The sequence below is a fragment of the Sceloporus occidentalis genome, unplaced genomic scaffold (genome assembly GCF_023333645.1).
Source record: "Sceloporus occidentalis isolate IW3139 unplaced genomic scaffold, rSceOcc1.0.p SCAF_34, whole genome shotgun sequence".
Lineage (NCBI taxonomy): Eukaryota > Metazoa > Chordata > Lepidosauria > Squamata > Phrynosomatidae > Sceloporus > Sceloporus occidentalis.
The window spans coordinates 608700-625243 of record NW_028317014.1 but is presented as its reverse complement, the minus strand read 5'-3'; the positions used below and the strand labels follow the sequence as shown (position 1 = coordinate 625243).

Genomic DNA, 16544 nt, shown 5'->3' with positions numbered 1-16544 from the left:
ATCTATAAATGTGTTGGCTGTGGATGTTTCATGACATCGACCTATAGCTCTATATGCAAATTAACTTTAAAAAAATTAATTAGCATGATAGGCATTATGGTAATTCACAAAAATTGCATGTTTTCTATAACCCTACATACTTGTCAATGAAGTTGGTTCAAAAGGTTAAAAATATCTAACATTCTTTTTAAGCTCAGGGTCCTCATTGAATACTGTTTGATTTCCACATGCCCATATCATAAGCTCTTGATACTGATCTTCATCTACATTATTAATCATGGCTGGGGTGTGATAAATTATGATGGGCAACCTTATTGACTCCAGGTGCTTGGTTTATAACTCCCGTCATGCTCATGACAGAGCAGCTAGAGCCCCAGAACATGCCTGTCTCATGTTTGCTGCTGCCAGTTGCATGACAAAGGTTACATCTACATGGCAACCATTTGAAACCAGTTTGCTGTTTTACTGGGAAGAATTATCAATATTAAAAAACACTATAGGAGCACAATTAAATTTTCTGCAGTGGTGAAAATGCCATTAGCTAGCCAGCCACAACCTCACTTTTTTTTCATTTCGTATTTAATATCAATGGCAGAGGAAAGCAGAAAGGATGTGTTGCTGTGATTTAACCCTTTGAATGTCACAAGAGCTGTTCATCCCCTTGACATTTAAATCAACAGTTTGTAATGCCACTCATTTGTTGTTTGATTTTTCACTTTGAAAATGTTGGATAGCATTAGATTAATTTGGTGATTAATAGATTTTCTGTCTGCAAATGCTAGAAACACATTAATCACCATCAGAGTCTACAACCATATCTGCTGAAAAACAGGGAGTATTTTTTCATTGGAAATTGTGTTGGTTGAAAAATATTGGAGTAGAATTAAAATGTCTGGGTGACATTTTAAATTGGCTTGTAAAAAAAATTACACAGCCATCTGGCTCCAGATCATCTGAAAGATGTTAGACTGTCCCAGAGCCATAGTTATTCCATTTATTGATTCCCAGATCTGTCATTGTCATGTGGACACAATGTTACTTGTTTCCAGACAAATGTTAATGTGTTTTGGTGCCAGATAGCAAAGCTATGTGACGCTACCCTCTGGCTCCAAAAAGGTTAGAACTGGATCTAAATTTGCCATTAATACTTTACTTGCGCAGTAATAGTATACTGCATTTTTTTACCCAGTACGACATATTCAAACTGAGCCTGTCCTGGAAATGCCATCTTTAAATTACCTATAATACCTGATATTACAAGGCAGCACATGGGTCATGATTCAATAAAAGTCAAATACAGTACACAATTTTGACATTTTTAAGTTATATTGTTTGGTAGCTAGACAGTTAGATTTTTGTTTCTAATTCTGCTTAAATTCGAATGGCACAATTTGAAACTTGACGGCATTATGACAAAATCTTTCTGTAACATTGTTAGCACAACTTGACTAAATAAACCGAGTGAAATAACCAGCATGTTCACCATTTTCACATTTAATGAATAGTGCCCATAGCATGTGTATCCTCCCTACGTACAGTAGAAATGCAGATTCCTTTGTACTTATTTAACAATGACTGTCACCACTAGGACTTAAATTAGCAAAGGCATAATAGGCTTGACTGCCTTCAATATAATACAAACATACAAACATGATCAGCTAAATCAAACCAAATTCCAAACATTCCCCATTGCACCTCCATGTGTGCTTGAGTATTGTGTTACTAATGAAATAACAACTTCTCTGTCTGTTGATAGTTATCTGGTATTAGTGGTGGCACCATCTCCAGCCGTTAGAAGAACCATGTTCAGAAATGGTGTACATAACATAAACTTTGAAGCCTGCTTCATATAAAACAGTTATTACCCCCACCATCCCATGCCAGATTGGGTCACATTGATTTATGGCACAAAGAATACATGACAAAAATAATAATCAAAAACAGTAACAGTGAAAGCTGAAAATGTATCCTTAGTTAAGAAAGCACCAGTGTGCCCGGTCTTCTTTTGTTCTGTTATGTGAACCTACAAACTGGGGACACATCAGATTATTGAGCTTTACATGGAATCTCCAAGGGAGTCAGAGTCATCCAGAGACAGGGGAAGGTACAAATCCTGTAAAGGGTAAGAAAAGATGAAAAGTTAATTCCAAGGAATATCAACACCTGGTTGTGTGTTAAAAGTCTGCAAGGGATTGCCAGGCTCTGGCGTTTCAACATCAAGAAATATGTCCTAAATGCACAACAATTGCATACAGAAAGTATGATCTGGGAAGCTTTTCAATGCTAGCTTTCAGATGGTGTGACTTTAAATTCTGAAAATGTTGAGCTATTAAAAAAAAAAAAAGAGGAAAGCAGAAAACAACAGGCGTTGTTTCTTACCTGACACAATAATAAATTAGAATATGGACGATTGACCTTTGCTGAAACATATGGAATCTGAAGTTATAGCCAGATCATCACTTAGGCACAAAGGGTCATATCTAGGGGCACCTGAGCTCTGGGGACCACTGGTGCTTACTATAGAATCCAGTTGGCTATTTACAGACCACCATGCAAGAGGTGGCCTTCTGACTGTAGTAGCCTTGATAAAATAGCAGCCAACACTATGCAACCTCCGAATCTTAACAGGAATATTTATTGTTTTAAAAGCTGTATTTAAACACCTGGAAAGCTCTAAAACAAAAATCATTTGGCTATAAGGTACTGAGGCTTCAAGTCAATTGACCCACTTGTCCGATCCCCATGATTAATCATGTCTGCAACAAATGTATATCCCGTCAAGTCATATGATTCAGCTCAAGTTTGCTATTAAAACTGCTTATTATTTTTTTCCTATTGAATCATGTAATTTAATGGTCAGCATTTATTGTGTATCATGCTTTCTTTGTAGTTTGCAGTGTAGAGATCTTAAGTGTTTGGACATGCAAACCCTTTGCTAAAACTAAGAGTAAGCATTCTCTGTCTCTTCCAGTTATTGCGCTAGACTTGCGTTATTCACAGCCGGCTATAATATGTATCTATTAAAATGAGCTGAGGGTGTGTTTTGACTGGTGGAAATATATGTTATCTTCTCATAATACTTTTAAATCATGGAGGCAAAACTCCAGTGTTTTTGTTTAATTCACTGCACTTTTTAGCGAATAAGCTGGTGTATTTTTTTATTTTTTTTTTAACTTATATAGTGCCATCAAATTAAAACGGAGCATGCTGTTGCTCTCCAAGGGTATTGTATTAAATTTGAACCCCCACCATAATAAGGTGTATTGGTGAGAAGAATAGGAAGACATAAGATAGGATGTGTGCCTTCCATAACATATTTCTTATATTTTACCCCTTTTCTATCCCACTCATAATAGGATGGTGACTCTGATTGTTAATTCTTCTATCCCCACACCTCACTGCACATGGGGATTCCAGGGGAGCACCATTTAAAAAAATATATTTACTTAGAACTAGACATTAACTAGACTAACTGCATGTTAGCCATTTTATATGGAAGGAATTGTTTTCCCTAGTTTGTGCAAAATTGGAAACAGCCACAACTGGGTTGTTTTTTGCCTTCTTTTGGATCAACAGCAAACAATCAACAGATATGTGAAAGGCTGAACTTGATGGAAGCATGTATTTTTTCAGCCTATGTAACTATGTAATGTAACTATGTAACTGTTTTGACTCTTATCTACTAGACAAACATCCCAACTGTCCTACTGTCCATGGTAAACAATAGAATAGCTAATTGTTAATCACCTAGCCGGACACTCTGACTAGTGAAAGGCTATGTAGGAAGGGACTTCATGGCATTGCCATAGAGAATCAGCTCATTCAATAAAAGTCACCCACAATATCACATGGCTGGGAATGGCTGCCTCTAGGAAGGTTATCTGAACAAAAGTAGATAAAACCAGGGTTTTGTTGATCTAGCCTATATCACTGTGTTTATTCTCAAATCGGAAAACAAGAGACTTCACGTTTAATCCCAATAATAATAATAATAATAATATTAAGCTGGAGAGGAAACGTAATACCTTGTGCTTGCGAAGGCTTCCTGGGCTGGTTGGTGTAGAGATGGGAGACTGCTTGGATTTGGGTGTGGACAGCTGACTGCTGGATGTACCATTTGCTGTAATGTAGATAAAAACACAATATGTTAATATAGGACAAATACTAACACATACCTATCCTTACAGGCTTAAACTTTTTCAGGCTAGCACAGAAAATTATATCAGTTTAGCTTGTATTCTTCACAATGTAATACATGACAGATATACAGTAAGCATTACTAAGCATGACTAACGGTGATTACTGTTTAATCCCCAAACACTGAAGTTAGATTTTTTTCTGATTTATTATACTTGCTGGGAAAACATAACTGTCATGTGCCACAAAAGCAGGCAGTGGTAAGCTGTTGCCATTGAAAGTGAAAACATTTTCTGCTTGAGTTTTATGTGATCTGCTATGGTTTAGTAGACCCTTATTTGTTTCTCTTGTGCGATGTGTTTTGATGGGGAAACTGTATCTTGCAGAAGATAAAGTATGTATCGCAATTATGCGACAGGTGGCATAGGTGTCATTGGACTCTGTGTTGTAGATAATTGCAGTCCTGGACTTCCCAGTTAACTTCAGCCTTAATATAATGCATATGGTCAGCTAGAGAAATTTAGGAGCAGAGTGTATGAGTAAAATCCAGTATTAATGGGTAGACATAACTATCTCAGGGGTTAAAGTGATCTTAATCCCTCTGGCATTTGTCATAACAAATATTTCAACTGCTGACGTTCTGTGCCTACAAATTCTGCAGTGGTTTACATTCACAGTATGTCAATTCCAAGGAAAACATAAAACATATTACATTTCTTGGTATTTAGAGTTAGGGCAATCTGCGAGTTAGCCTGCTAGAGGCCAGACAACGACATGTCTCTTCAACATGACTCTGCACTTGACATGTACGGAAAGAGACAGGCTGAAAAATATATTGACGAAAACCAAAAGATGGTATTTGTACCTTTCTGTTAAATGCACCGTGCCTGACTTTCTATGTGGGCAGATCTTGACATTTAAGTAGGAGCGAGAGATTGCCAGCATAAAAAAAATCTAAAGTTTAAAGAAGGTGACACTGTAGCTAGCTCAAAATGCCAACATATCTGATTTAAATTATTCACAATATTCAACATTTTCTTTCAGTACTGATAACGGTTTTGGCATGAAGGAGAATAAGAGGGAAAAACAGACTTCTTTTCTGTAGGCCACTAAGCAACTGCTAACAGATTGGGGGGTCCTGACGCTAGTCACGAGGAAGCTCGTGGGGAGCTGATGAAATAAGTGAACAATTGGGACCTTCACTTATCTCATCAGCTCCCCACGAGTTTCCTCGTGACTAGCGTCAGGACCCCCTATCGGGCTTCTCATCTACCTCCCCAGTAGCCACAGGTTTCCTCTGTGAGGACCCCCACTGTGTCCTTGTGGTGGCGAGGTCTCTGGGCAGCATTGTCTTAGTGGCCATGAACCAGCACACACCATAACAGCAGCAAGCATCACCAAAGTCGGCAAGACCAAGAGGCGGGTGGTGGTGGAGCCCGCAACCCTGGGCAGCACAACACTGAGGACAGTCATAGGGGAGTACCTAGTCCGATCTCCACCCCCCTTCAGCGGCGGGGCTTCTCCAGGTCAGCGATGAGGCCACCTCATTTTGACCCCAGCAGTTCAATAAAAAACTTTGGAGCCTACATGCCGGTGCCCAGTAGTTCTGTTGCCTCTTCTACGGTGAGCTTTAGTTGTAATTTTTGCCTCATTTTGACCTTGGCTCGTGTTTTGACCTGTGTACCTTGCAGCCTGCTTACAACCTCTGTCTGTTTACCGTTCATGAACCTTGCTGCCTGCCTACCTACCTTATCATGGTTACCATAATTGCTGCCTGCCTAGTGACCTGTGTCTGGTAACTGTATATAAGTCTTGCTGCCTGCCCATTGGACATAGGGCTATTCCTTTTACAGCCCTTGTGCTCCAGCTGCACTTCAAAAGTTTGTTATCATTCTCTGGGGTCTGTGGTGTTCTTCAAGTGAACCTTGACATAACTGCTAAGCCACATGGAGCTTTCAGGGATGGCTGTTGATTGGCTATACAAATTGACAAACGACTAGAATGCTCCTCATTCACAGGCCAAGCCTTAAGACCTCCCTTCCCAGTTCCTTTAGTCCTCCCTCTAAAAGAGCCTATGCAAATTGGCAGGGCCCGAGGTCCTCTATCTGCTTAGGAAAAGAACAGAAGACACCAGAACTTGTGTCTGTATTGTGGCTCGCAACACTATTAAGAACTGTTCAGAACTACCCTCCAGCTTTTCTTCCACCATTTTTAGGAGGAATTCTGGCTCCACATGTAAATATTCTTGTGTAATATATATATACACACACACACACACACACACAAGATATAAAAATATATATGAAATAATGTTGCCTTACCATAAGGGTAAAATCATGGATAAGTAAAACCAGTATCTAGAATAAGTGTACACAGCTTATGTTTGCTGCATTGAGACAGAATGCATTCTCTCTTTTGAATGGCCATGAAAAATAAATATTACTAGTTTACCACAGCACTGTCCAGTCTGCATTTACTGGATGCCATCTGCTGTTTTCTTTACAGGCTCTAGGGAATGGCATCTGATACCAGGACCTGATTGACATGCTATATCTGTGCTGGATAATTGCTGAAGCCTCAAAGAAATAGATTTGTCTCCCTACCCCAAGCCGACCATTAAGGAACCATGAAATTAAAACCCAGAAAACATAATCCGCTCATTAGGTTTTCTTGTATCTGTGACAATACAATGCAGCATTAATCAATGAAAGAGTTAACATATATAACTGATGACTGTCTCATGTACAGAGAAGTTTGAATTGTACCAATGACTAACAAAATAAGTACTTTAATGTGTATTTAACCAGCCTGGGAAAAAAAATAACGTTGCCTTAAAGAGAAGCTGCAGTTCCAGAGATGGAACCAAAAGCCCCCTCCATGGTTTGGTTTTAGGTGCCACTTGTGGCTGCTTAAAGCAATCAATCAGTGGCAGGAAAGCGCTCCCACTGAAATCAGAATGCACATGAGGGTTTCATTAGACCCTCGTGGAACTCTTGTGGGAGCCAGTGCTGAAGATGGCTGCCAGTGAGTACACTCAGGGCCATTTTTAATGTGGGGCAAATGGGGCAGTTGCCTTGGGTCCAGTCATTCCTGGGAGAGTTCCTTTATGCTTGGTGTTGGGGTGGAGGGCGTCATTGCATGCTAGGAACAGTGGGTGGGGTGGGAGGGCAAGCAAATGGTTGCCCAGGTTCCAATCAATATTAAAGACTGCCCTGAATATACCGTTTGTGTTCAGCCAAACAAATCCTCTGCAAGCCTAGGAGCTGTAAGATGAGTAAAAATGCAAATGCAGAACCCCCCCAATACAATGAGGCACAAACAAAAATTAAAAGGGGACATGGCTCTCATATGCATTAAAGTACATATGATAGCTGGAGTGTCCCTTTAAAGTAGTGGGACTAGGCAGCACTAAACTAGGTTAACTCAAACAGCAACTTAACTCTTCATAACAAATTCAAGCTGCCGTGCTTTTGAGCTTCATATTGTGTGTCTCCTATTGTGCCACAGTTGGAATTACCATCAAGTTGAGTTGGTGGTTAAATGGAAGACCAAACTTGTGCAGCCCTATTTAGTGTAATGGGGATTTTGGTCAATGCACCTTATCCTGGGGAGTTGGTTTTGACCAGTTAAAGCCCTTTATCCACAAACTGAATGCACAAACCAATTTGAATTCTGTTGCGGTCGGAATAGTTGAGTTGCTATTCTTTTCATTGAGTTCCGTCAACTTAGCTTGGGCAACGCGACTATCAACTAAATGCAATTCAAGCCTTTGTGAGTGGACCCATGTATATGAATAGACACTTTACAGCTTAGTCCACTAAAGCAAGAGTTGGCAGTAGAGTTTGCAGGAGAGTTCTCTTTTCAACTCCCATTATAAAGGGTATTTCTAGTAGAAGGGTTGGGCTGTAATGTATCAGGAAGTCTCACTGATTAAAATATGCTTTGTACAGAGCCAACCAAACTATTTTATGAGCTGATGTTCACTGGTGTTGGGCCTTCATGATGTAAACTGAAGTCAACGAGGTCTGCTCCAACTTGCAAATTTCCACCAAATTTCCCACCAATTTTAACACAAATATATAACTTGCGGGTATAGAACAAACCTACAGCCACTATATGGATTGGAAGAACCGATCATAAAAGGACAGTCAAAAATCTCAAAAACATTGACTTGGTACTAGGTTTGTTATGATGCCTCACCTCATATAGTACATTTCATGTGCTGCTCATTGGTGTTGGCGTATTGGTCACATGTTGGAAGCCCTTGAGCTGCAATATTAGTGAGCCCATCACTAATATTCTATTATCTAATACAAAGTGTAGGCAATTATCAATGAGTCCCCAGTGCACAATCTCCAGAAATGTGTGACCTTACCTTCTTAGCCGAGGTAGAGTGTTTTTAGTTTCTTGTGTGCTTACCTGAATCAGCAGGTGACTTGCTACGGCGTGTTGGCGCAGGGCTTTTAGCTGAACTTTTCTGGGAACCGGAGGAAGGCTTGCCTGGTGTGGCTGGGTTCCCTTTCATTACACGGCATTCTGTAGGAACAGCACGAAGTCCAGATTGTCAGAGTATTCACAGTTGGTGGAATGTACTAACCCTTGCTAATCATAATCAGCTGTGGTAATTGTAAATAACTCAGAAACATACAAATGTACTGATCTTGAAAACACAATTAAGATAATTGGTTACTCAAAAATAATATCCCAACCAGAGGAGGAAACAGAACCAAACGATTGACACAAAAATGACAAACAACCATCACAAACCCATATGTAAAAGTAGTATCCGGTATGTGAACCTGTGTCATATCTCTGGTCATTTATTTACTTAGATGAAGATCTGCATCTAACTTTAGGCCAAGTGGAACCTAAGTTGTATTGATTTTGCTCAAATTGTATGCAAGTTTCAAAGGTTGCTAAATTCATGCATATGGTGCATGGATTGCTTTAGAGTTTCCACATGTGTTGCAACATGTAGAAAAGTACAGTGCTTTTCTGCTGGACTCGCCAGGTTCCAACATAACGATGGACTCTAGCAAGTCTACCCCAAGAAAATGGCCAAGCAGGTCCTTCAAACATATTAGTGAATAGCCCATTATAAAACTAATCACCTTGGGTTTATTCCCTCGTCATCCAGCCCTTATTGCAATCAGGTTTGGAGTATATGCCTAGGTACCTTGAGCATTTAATTGGGGTAGTGGTCATAATTTCAGCCGCCCTTTTAACATGGAAGCACATATTCATGAACAAGGCAACCTGCATTTTGGAACACGCTGCACTTTATTTTATGTCTATGCAGTTTCCAGTAGCAACGGGTAATATTTTAGGCTGATAACGGTTCATTAAATCAGTTTTGTTCTTTTTTCCCTCCATGAAATACAAAAACTATTCAGATGGTGCAGCGTTATTGACTGATTTAAAACAGAGACAGAAGTTCACAGTGATTAGTCAAATGCAAAAAACAATATTTCAAATTGTCATGGTTTCTTATTTGTTTAAAATTAAATGTCTCGGTATTCTTTATGTTTTGTAACGTTAGGTATACTGCTTAGCTTGATCTCCATATCATGGGCTTGGCTATTAAATATTTCAGCATCCTAAATTCTACAAACATTAGTCAAACCAGATGTCTTACCATTTTCATCAAGAGAAAAATCATCCTGGGCATATCTGAATTTTTCTGGTCCACAAGCAATAAACACATCATCCTCGCCAAAGAAATCATGCAGACAGGTCACCTGTAATTTAAAGAGAACGAACATTAGTGATACAAACTATGGAAAGCCACTGTATTATACGGTTTAGATCCTGCATACACTTAGCAGTGAAATAATGCCATGTTACAAAGAGTTTAATTGAAAAATACAATGGACTTGTATTTGTAATGTATCAGATCCATATGCTTCTACCAGTCATCTAAACCACAATCTGAGCCCCACAGAGGATGAAACATATGTATATATATTTTAATACATATATAAATACAATGACTTATTGGTTCTTAGTCACAAGTAACCTGTGCTGACTAAGGAGTCTATTCTCACCTATAAGCCTCCCTTCTTTCACTAAAACCAGAGGTAGCCCATGTATCAGGGATGATATAGGGCATCCACTCATTTCTACATGGACCAACAAGCCAAACTTATTAGGTCCCACAAAGGATGTTATTACAAGGTTCCGCAAAGGTGAAAATAAAATCAAGGTTTAGAAAGCAGACCTTTCAAAACATTATAGGTCTGATACATGCATTCACTTATACATTATATGGACAAAAGTATTGGGACACCTGGCTATTACACCAACAAGGACTTTAATGACATGGCACTCTAAATACACAGACATTAATACGTAGTTGGTTTTGTATCCTTTTTATGCCTCTATGCCATGTTATTGCACAAAAAACCCTGAATATACTTAAAAAAAAATTTTTTAAATGCCCTCCTGTTTGGTATTTCAGAAGTTAATCATTTAAATACCTTCCTGAGCTGCCAGCTAAAAATGTCTTTGGGCGCTGGGAAGTGATCTGATAACGGATTATTGCTCGGAGATGCAAGCTACTAATTTGATTCAAATTTCACCAGCTCATTACACTGCGTATTTATAGTAACATTTGCAGCGGCCCGGAGGCAAAGAAGATCTGAAACTGCACGTTTTGTCTGAGTTAGGAAAACAAAGACAGCCTGGATAAGGGACCTCCCATCACAGCAGGGCTGTCACAGACAATGGCAGAGCCATCATTAGGAGCTGTACCACGCCTCTGCTATTGTATCTCTCCCCTCCCTCTCTTGGCTTCTAGCAGGAGATCTCAGTAGCCATAAATACAGAGCAGCTGGGCAGCTCTGGCGAGAAAACACTGTTTAGAAAATGGGTACCTACAGCTTACCAAATGGGATGTTAAAATCTTCAACTTGTCAGGAACCAGATGGCTTGTAAAAAGGAGGGGTATATTATGGATGTCTAGAACTGCATAACGATAATAGAAACACTAATGATAATAACTCTAATAATGATAATAAAAGCTATACGTGTTGGTATGGCATATCGAAAAATATATATCTATTAGTACTTTTTATTTATTAATTAAAGGGGCACTCCAGCCATCATAGGGACTTTACTGTACATGATAGTTGCAAGGTCCCTTTACATTTTCATGCTGTTGCTATTACAATTGCATATTGGATGCATAATTCCCCTCTATGGATTTGTCCCTTCCCCCGCCCAGCTATTTTGCATGCAGGAGATGTTCTAGCGAAACATGTCCATGCACTTGATATATGTAGTTTCAATGGGAACACTTTTGTGCCACTGATGTGGCAAGAAATGTCAAACCATGGAGAATGATGGTTGCAGCTTCTAGGTCAGGTTAGAGTACTTTGTATTCTTGTTAAAAAGGGGTGTCAGACACATAAAACTGTACGACAAATGTATACAGGCCTGGACTGGCCATCTAGCACATCGGGCAAATGCCCAGTGGGGTGCTAGCCGACAAAGCCACACACTCACCCAATCTGCTGCTCTAGCATGGTAAGTTTTAGGCTATTGGCCACACTTACATCATTAGGCAGCCTCTGACCTCAAAGTGCAGAGGCTGCCCCATAATTTCCAGTCCGGCTCTGTATGTATATACGATTAGGTGGATATCTGTCAATCTATCATTGATCTCTATATTAGAGAAGACAAGTTTTAGTTAATTAGTAGTATTGATAATTAAGGTTACTATAAAGCTGTAGGCTCATGCACATCTGATGTATAGTGATGTAATGGACAATGTGTTCTTGTTTTGGCATCCACAATAAACAATGCAGTTAGATTAAATGTACAGTTGCTGCCCTTTGTCTGTGGATGTATGACCAACATAAAAGGCCAGAGCTTCTGGTTCAGGAGCAATCACCAGCTCGAGCCTTATCTGCTGTGGAATTATTATACCCAATGCTGTCTTCCCTGCTGTCACTAATTACCCAATGCCAGCCCAATTTGGGATGATGTCATGGTTTGTGCATTCGAGAGCGGCATGAATGCTTTCTTTCCTGCAGCATTCCGTGTGTGTGTGTATATTATATATATATATATATATATATATATATATATATATACACACCGTATTGGCTCGAATATAGGCCGCACTTTTTCCCCCCACTTTAAGTCTTTAAAGTGGGGGTGCGGCCTATATTCGGGGTCTAGCGTTAGGATACAGATCCCCCGCAGCGGTGCAGGGGACCTGCATCCTACTCCCCGATACGCTCAGACAGCCTCCCCTGCCAGCACTTTCCACGGGGGGGGGGGGTGCCGGCACGGGAGGTTGTCTAAGCGCATCGTGCGGATGGTCTGCACGATGCGTTTTACCTCTGCCCCCAAGACTTACCAGAGGAGACTCCCGGGTGTCTTGCGGGGCCAGCGGGGGACATCTACGCAATACGCGTATACAACTTCCGGTGCCGACATATCAGCTGAGTGCCGGCACCGGAAGTTGTGTACGCGTATTGCGTAGATGTCCCCCGCCAGACACCCGGGAGTCTCCTCTGGTAAGTCGGGGGGGCAGAGTGGCAGCATATCTCGGGGGGGAGGGAGGACAGTGGCAGCATATCTCGAGGGGGGAGGACAGTGGCAGCATATCTCGTGGGGGGGGGGAGGACAGTGGCAGCATATCTCGAGGGGGGAGGAGGACAGTGGCAGCATATCTCGGGGGGGGGAGGACAGTGGCAGCATATCTCGAGGGGGGAGGAGGACAGTGGTAGCATATCTCGGGGGGGGGGAGACAGAGTGGCAGCATATCTCGGGGGGGAGGGAGGACAGTGGCAGCATATCTCGAGGGGGGAGGACAGTGGCAGCATATCTCGTGGGGGGGGGAGGACAGTGGCAGCATATCTCGAGGGGGGAGGAGGACAGTGGCAGCATATCTCGGGGGGGGAGGACAGTGGCAGCATATCTCGAGGGGGGAGGAGGACAGTGGTAGCATATCTCGGGGGGGGGAGACAGAGTGGCAGCATATCTCGGGCAGCATGTTTTTTTGGTGCTTTTTTAAAGAAAAAAACTTTTTCTTTAAAAAAGCACCAAACTTTTAGGGTGCGGCCTATATACGGGGGCGGCCTATATCCGAGCCAATACGGTATATATATATATATATATATACTCTTTTCTTAATAAATTATATATATATATGTACGTGTATTCCCACCTCTGTTTTTTCTCCACAGAAAAAACCAAGACTGTTCGGCCATTCTTAATGCGTTGTGAAGATGGTGAGGTACCTTGCAACTCAACTACAAAAACAGCCGCCATATAACACAGACAGCAATATACTTAAATGTGGCTTGTCTATGAGATAACTGCCCCATAAAGAAATATTGTATCGACACACTTCCATTTTAGTTGAATTTAAGGTGTTAATGACTGATCATGTCTAGAATCTAAATTATGTAGACAGAATGGTTGGATAATTCAGCAATGATCGATGAGTTAAAAAGGAGGCGAATATGAACCATTAATAATACCTATAGGTCAGTTTTACGCCTAGCTGCTTTTACGCGGCACATCTCTCGGTGGAAAATGGAAAGTTAATAAAATCATAAATAGTAGGCAGAAAGGTTAAGAAGCCTAACGTGTGAATATGTAGCAGAGCGAGCTACTTTATGTGGTGCCAAGGCCTTGTGCTCTGTCAGAATGAATTACACATAAATGGAGAACGGGACAGAAAAGAGCAAACATGACCATGCATTATCCAGGAGTCCAAATTTTTATTCACTCAATGAATAAAACAGTAACCGTATTCATAGCAAGGTGCTCTGTTCTGCCAGTCCTCTCAGAGATGCAAATCTCTCCTCTGTGCTGTGCATGAAATGTCACCTATTTCATTTTGTGGTTTGACACCGACCAAGCACAATGCAAGGCTAGTGGGTTCTCATTCTCATTCGGTATCAGTATGCGGTGCTGAGCGTAGTAAGGGTGCGACGTTTAATGTGGAAAATGCAAACTGCATAATTGACTGCGGTGAATTAAAACACTTAGGCTGGCTATGAACAGCACCAACACTTGGCAGTCCCGTCACGTTTGCTGCCGGTTGTGAAGCAGGCACATTTCATTTGGACAGCATTCCATTCAGCTCTAGGGATTTCTGAAGGCAGGAAAGGTTTGTCGACGTTGCGATACAGAAATATTGCAAATATGAGGGGGCGGAGGGGGATACATTCGAGGGCTATGCCAGACTTGGCTTTTAAATAATGTGTAGATAATTATTCTAGGAATTGCATCATTACTGGCAAATAATGGGTTATCTCCTGCAGTGCTGAAAAAACTAAAATATATGCACTGTGCAATTGTATACTAAGATAATTACACCAAGATCATATACAGAATTATTTTCAAAATATTTGGGATGCAGAAGGAGAGCTTCATGGGTGGGTTACTCTTCTGTCTCTCGGTTTTATCCCTGAAACTGTTTTTTTCTTATTTATTTTTCGCGTTTCATTTTGTGTAAAATAAGTAAGTTGGGTTAACAGAAATGTAGCAAACCAAGGTCAGTATCATGACAACGGAGTTATAACTGCTCCCTTTATCAAATGTAGGGGCTTGCTTGCCCTGTATGAATTGCTTTCTATAGATAGATGGTAAAGGAATATAAAAGGAATGAAAATTACAAAAGCAACCAGATGAAAACCAGACAGCAGCTGATGAGACAAGAAGCCATACAACCTAACAACTCATTCTTTCGCTCATCAATGTAATGCCCCCTCCTCTATTGCTTGTCTTGATTGGCAGATGTTTTGACAAGTAAAGTGCCCACTGCAGAATTTAACATTTCAACAAGCTATTTAAAGGAAAGATGAATATTTTACCTCCTTGGAAACAAGTGCTGGTAACTTGCACATTTCTGTTATTTCTGTACGGGCAACTCTAACAGAGTAATCATCTCAGAGGTTAATAGTGAAATTGGAATACAAGTGAAATGTTTCTTGTGCTCCTGTCTTTTCTATGTTACCTGCCCTAGTATGAATATTAAGCACCATGCAAGAGTAATGTGTGATGGAATTTCAGATGGAAGTTCAGGTCACAGATTTAGGTTATACAGGGAAAGAATAATAAGGAGATACATCTAAGGTCAAAGTGAAGGGTAACGTGTCAGACTCCAACAGAGAAGAGCTTTGACAAGCTTAAAAGGTGCAATTACAATCTGAGAAAATAACCCAGATTCAACCATGGAGGGTACCACCGGGCATCAAAATCCCTTAGAAGTTGATTACACAGATTCAAGATGAAGATAGGTGTTCACAACCAACACCAACACCAACAAAAGCATCCACTTCTGGATACTTGTTATAAAGTAATGTCACCATAAAGCAGAGGCATTCTGATTTTCAGACACCGTCCTGCATAGTGGGGAGATACTCTGATCCCAGGGAGCTGTCAAATCAAGGAAGGCTTTCTGCCGAGAGGTGGCTCTTCAGGGAAAGTGAGTGGGTGACCGTGCCTTTGGTCCCTGTCAACTTCCATCACTGGTCCTCCTACTTCTGGTCCCATACATGCCACACCAACACACCTCATGATAATGAGCACAATGTGAAAATAGGCCACTCTATCTTATTCCAATTTTTTCTCCACAGGTTTCTCCAGCAATATTGATTTTAGAGAATTAATTTGATGGAAGGAACATGTCATGACATGAAGTCTTGTTTAAGATGTAAACATGTGCCAAGAGTTATGGTTAACAGAAGGCTTTACCTATATTTTTACTTGAAAAATATTTGGGTTCTTTTACTTTAAATTTGCATGGTCCACATAAATCTATAGCACTCACAATAGCTAGCCGTCTCAGCTCCAGTCAAGACTCCCACAAAAGTCCGTTAATACTCCCTTTGTGGACTGTCTCAATCTACAGTACTCCCATGAATCTTCCAGCTACTGTATCAGCTCCCTGATTGGCTAAACATCATGAAGGTTATAGTCCACAGCAGCTAGAATGCACAAGATCACTTAGCAGTACTTTCTGTAGATCTACATGACATGCAATAAGTATGGCAGATTTGTTTTCTAGTCCCTTCTATAAATGCCCAACAACACTCAATGTAACACATGGGTCTCCCCATTACATGGGCTCCCACATGGAACTTTTTTTTTTTTTTTAAACATGTAATGTGCCTGAGAATTCTAACACTGTCTTTGATTAGCTGGTAATGGAATGCTATTCCAGTTGTTACTGGGAAATTTGGGGCTCACAGCAGCTATGTCATTCCTATATTACAGTGGTACCCATAAGAATGACATTTTTATCTTTTACATTTTACTTCATTTTGAACATTCAAATGAACAGATTGGACAGAGAAAAAGCATGATTCTAACAGCAAGTTAAGAAACGGAGATGTTGCACAGAGATATCCGTGCAGAGTGATTATGGATTTTGACGTGTGGTGACA

General features: G+C 40.6%; 1 protein-coding gene across 4 annotated transcripts in view; it reads right to left on the bottom strand.

Annotated features, from left to right (window-relative positions):
* Positions 1-2056: 2056 nt before the first annotated feature.
* Positions 2057-16544, bottom strand: part of LOC149298108 (neuronal migration protein doublecortin-like) — a 31846-nt gene continuing 17358 nt past the window's right edge. Inside the window, exons 3-7 of one of the 4 annotated variants that reach the window (XM_089487700.1) lie at positions 9773-9875; positions 8553-8673; positions 7799-7809; positions 4026-4120; positions 2057-2113 (exon numbers count right to left, since the gene is read on the bottom strand). In XM_089487700.1, coding sequence (XP_089343826.1) covers positions 2057-2113; positions 4026-4120; positions 7799-7809; positions 8553-8673; positions 9773-9875 — 387 coding nt within the window. Of the gene's footprint in view, positions 2114-4025; positions 4132-7686; positions 7702-7798; positions 7810-8552; positions 8674-9772; positions 9876-16544 lie in introns of all 4 variants that reach the window. The other 3 variants (XM_089487702.1, XM_089487701.1, XM_089487703.1) reach the window with 3 other exon arrangements.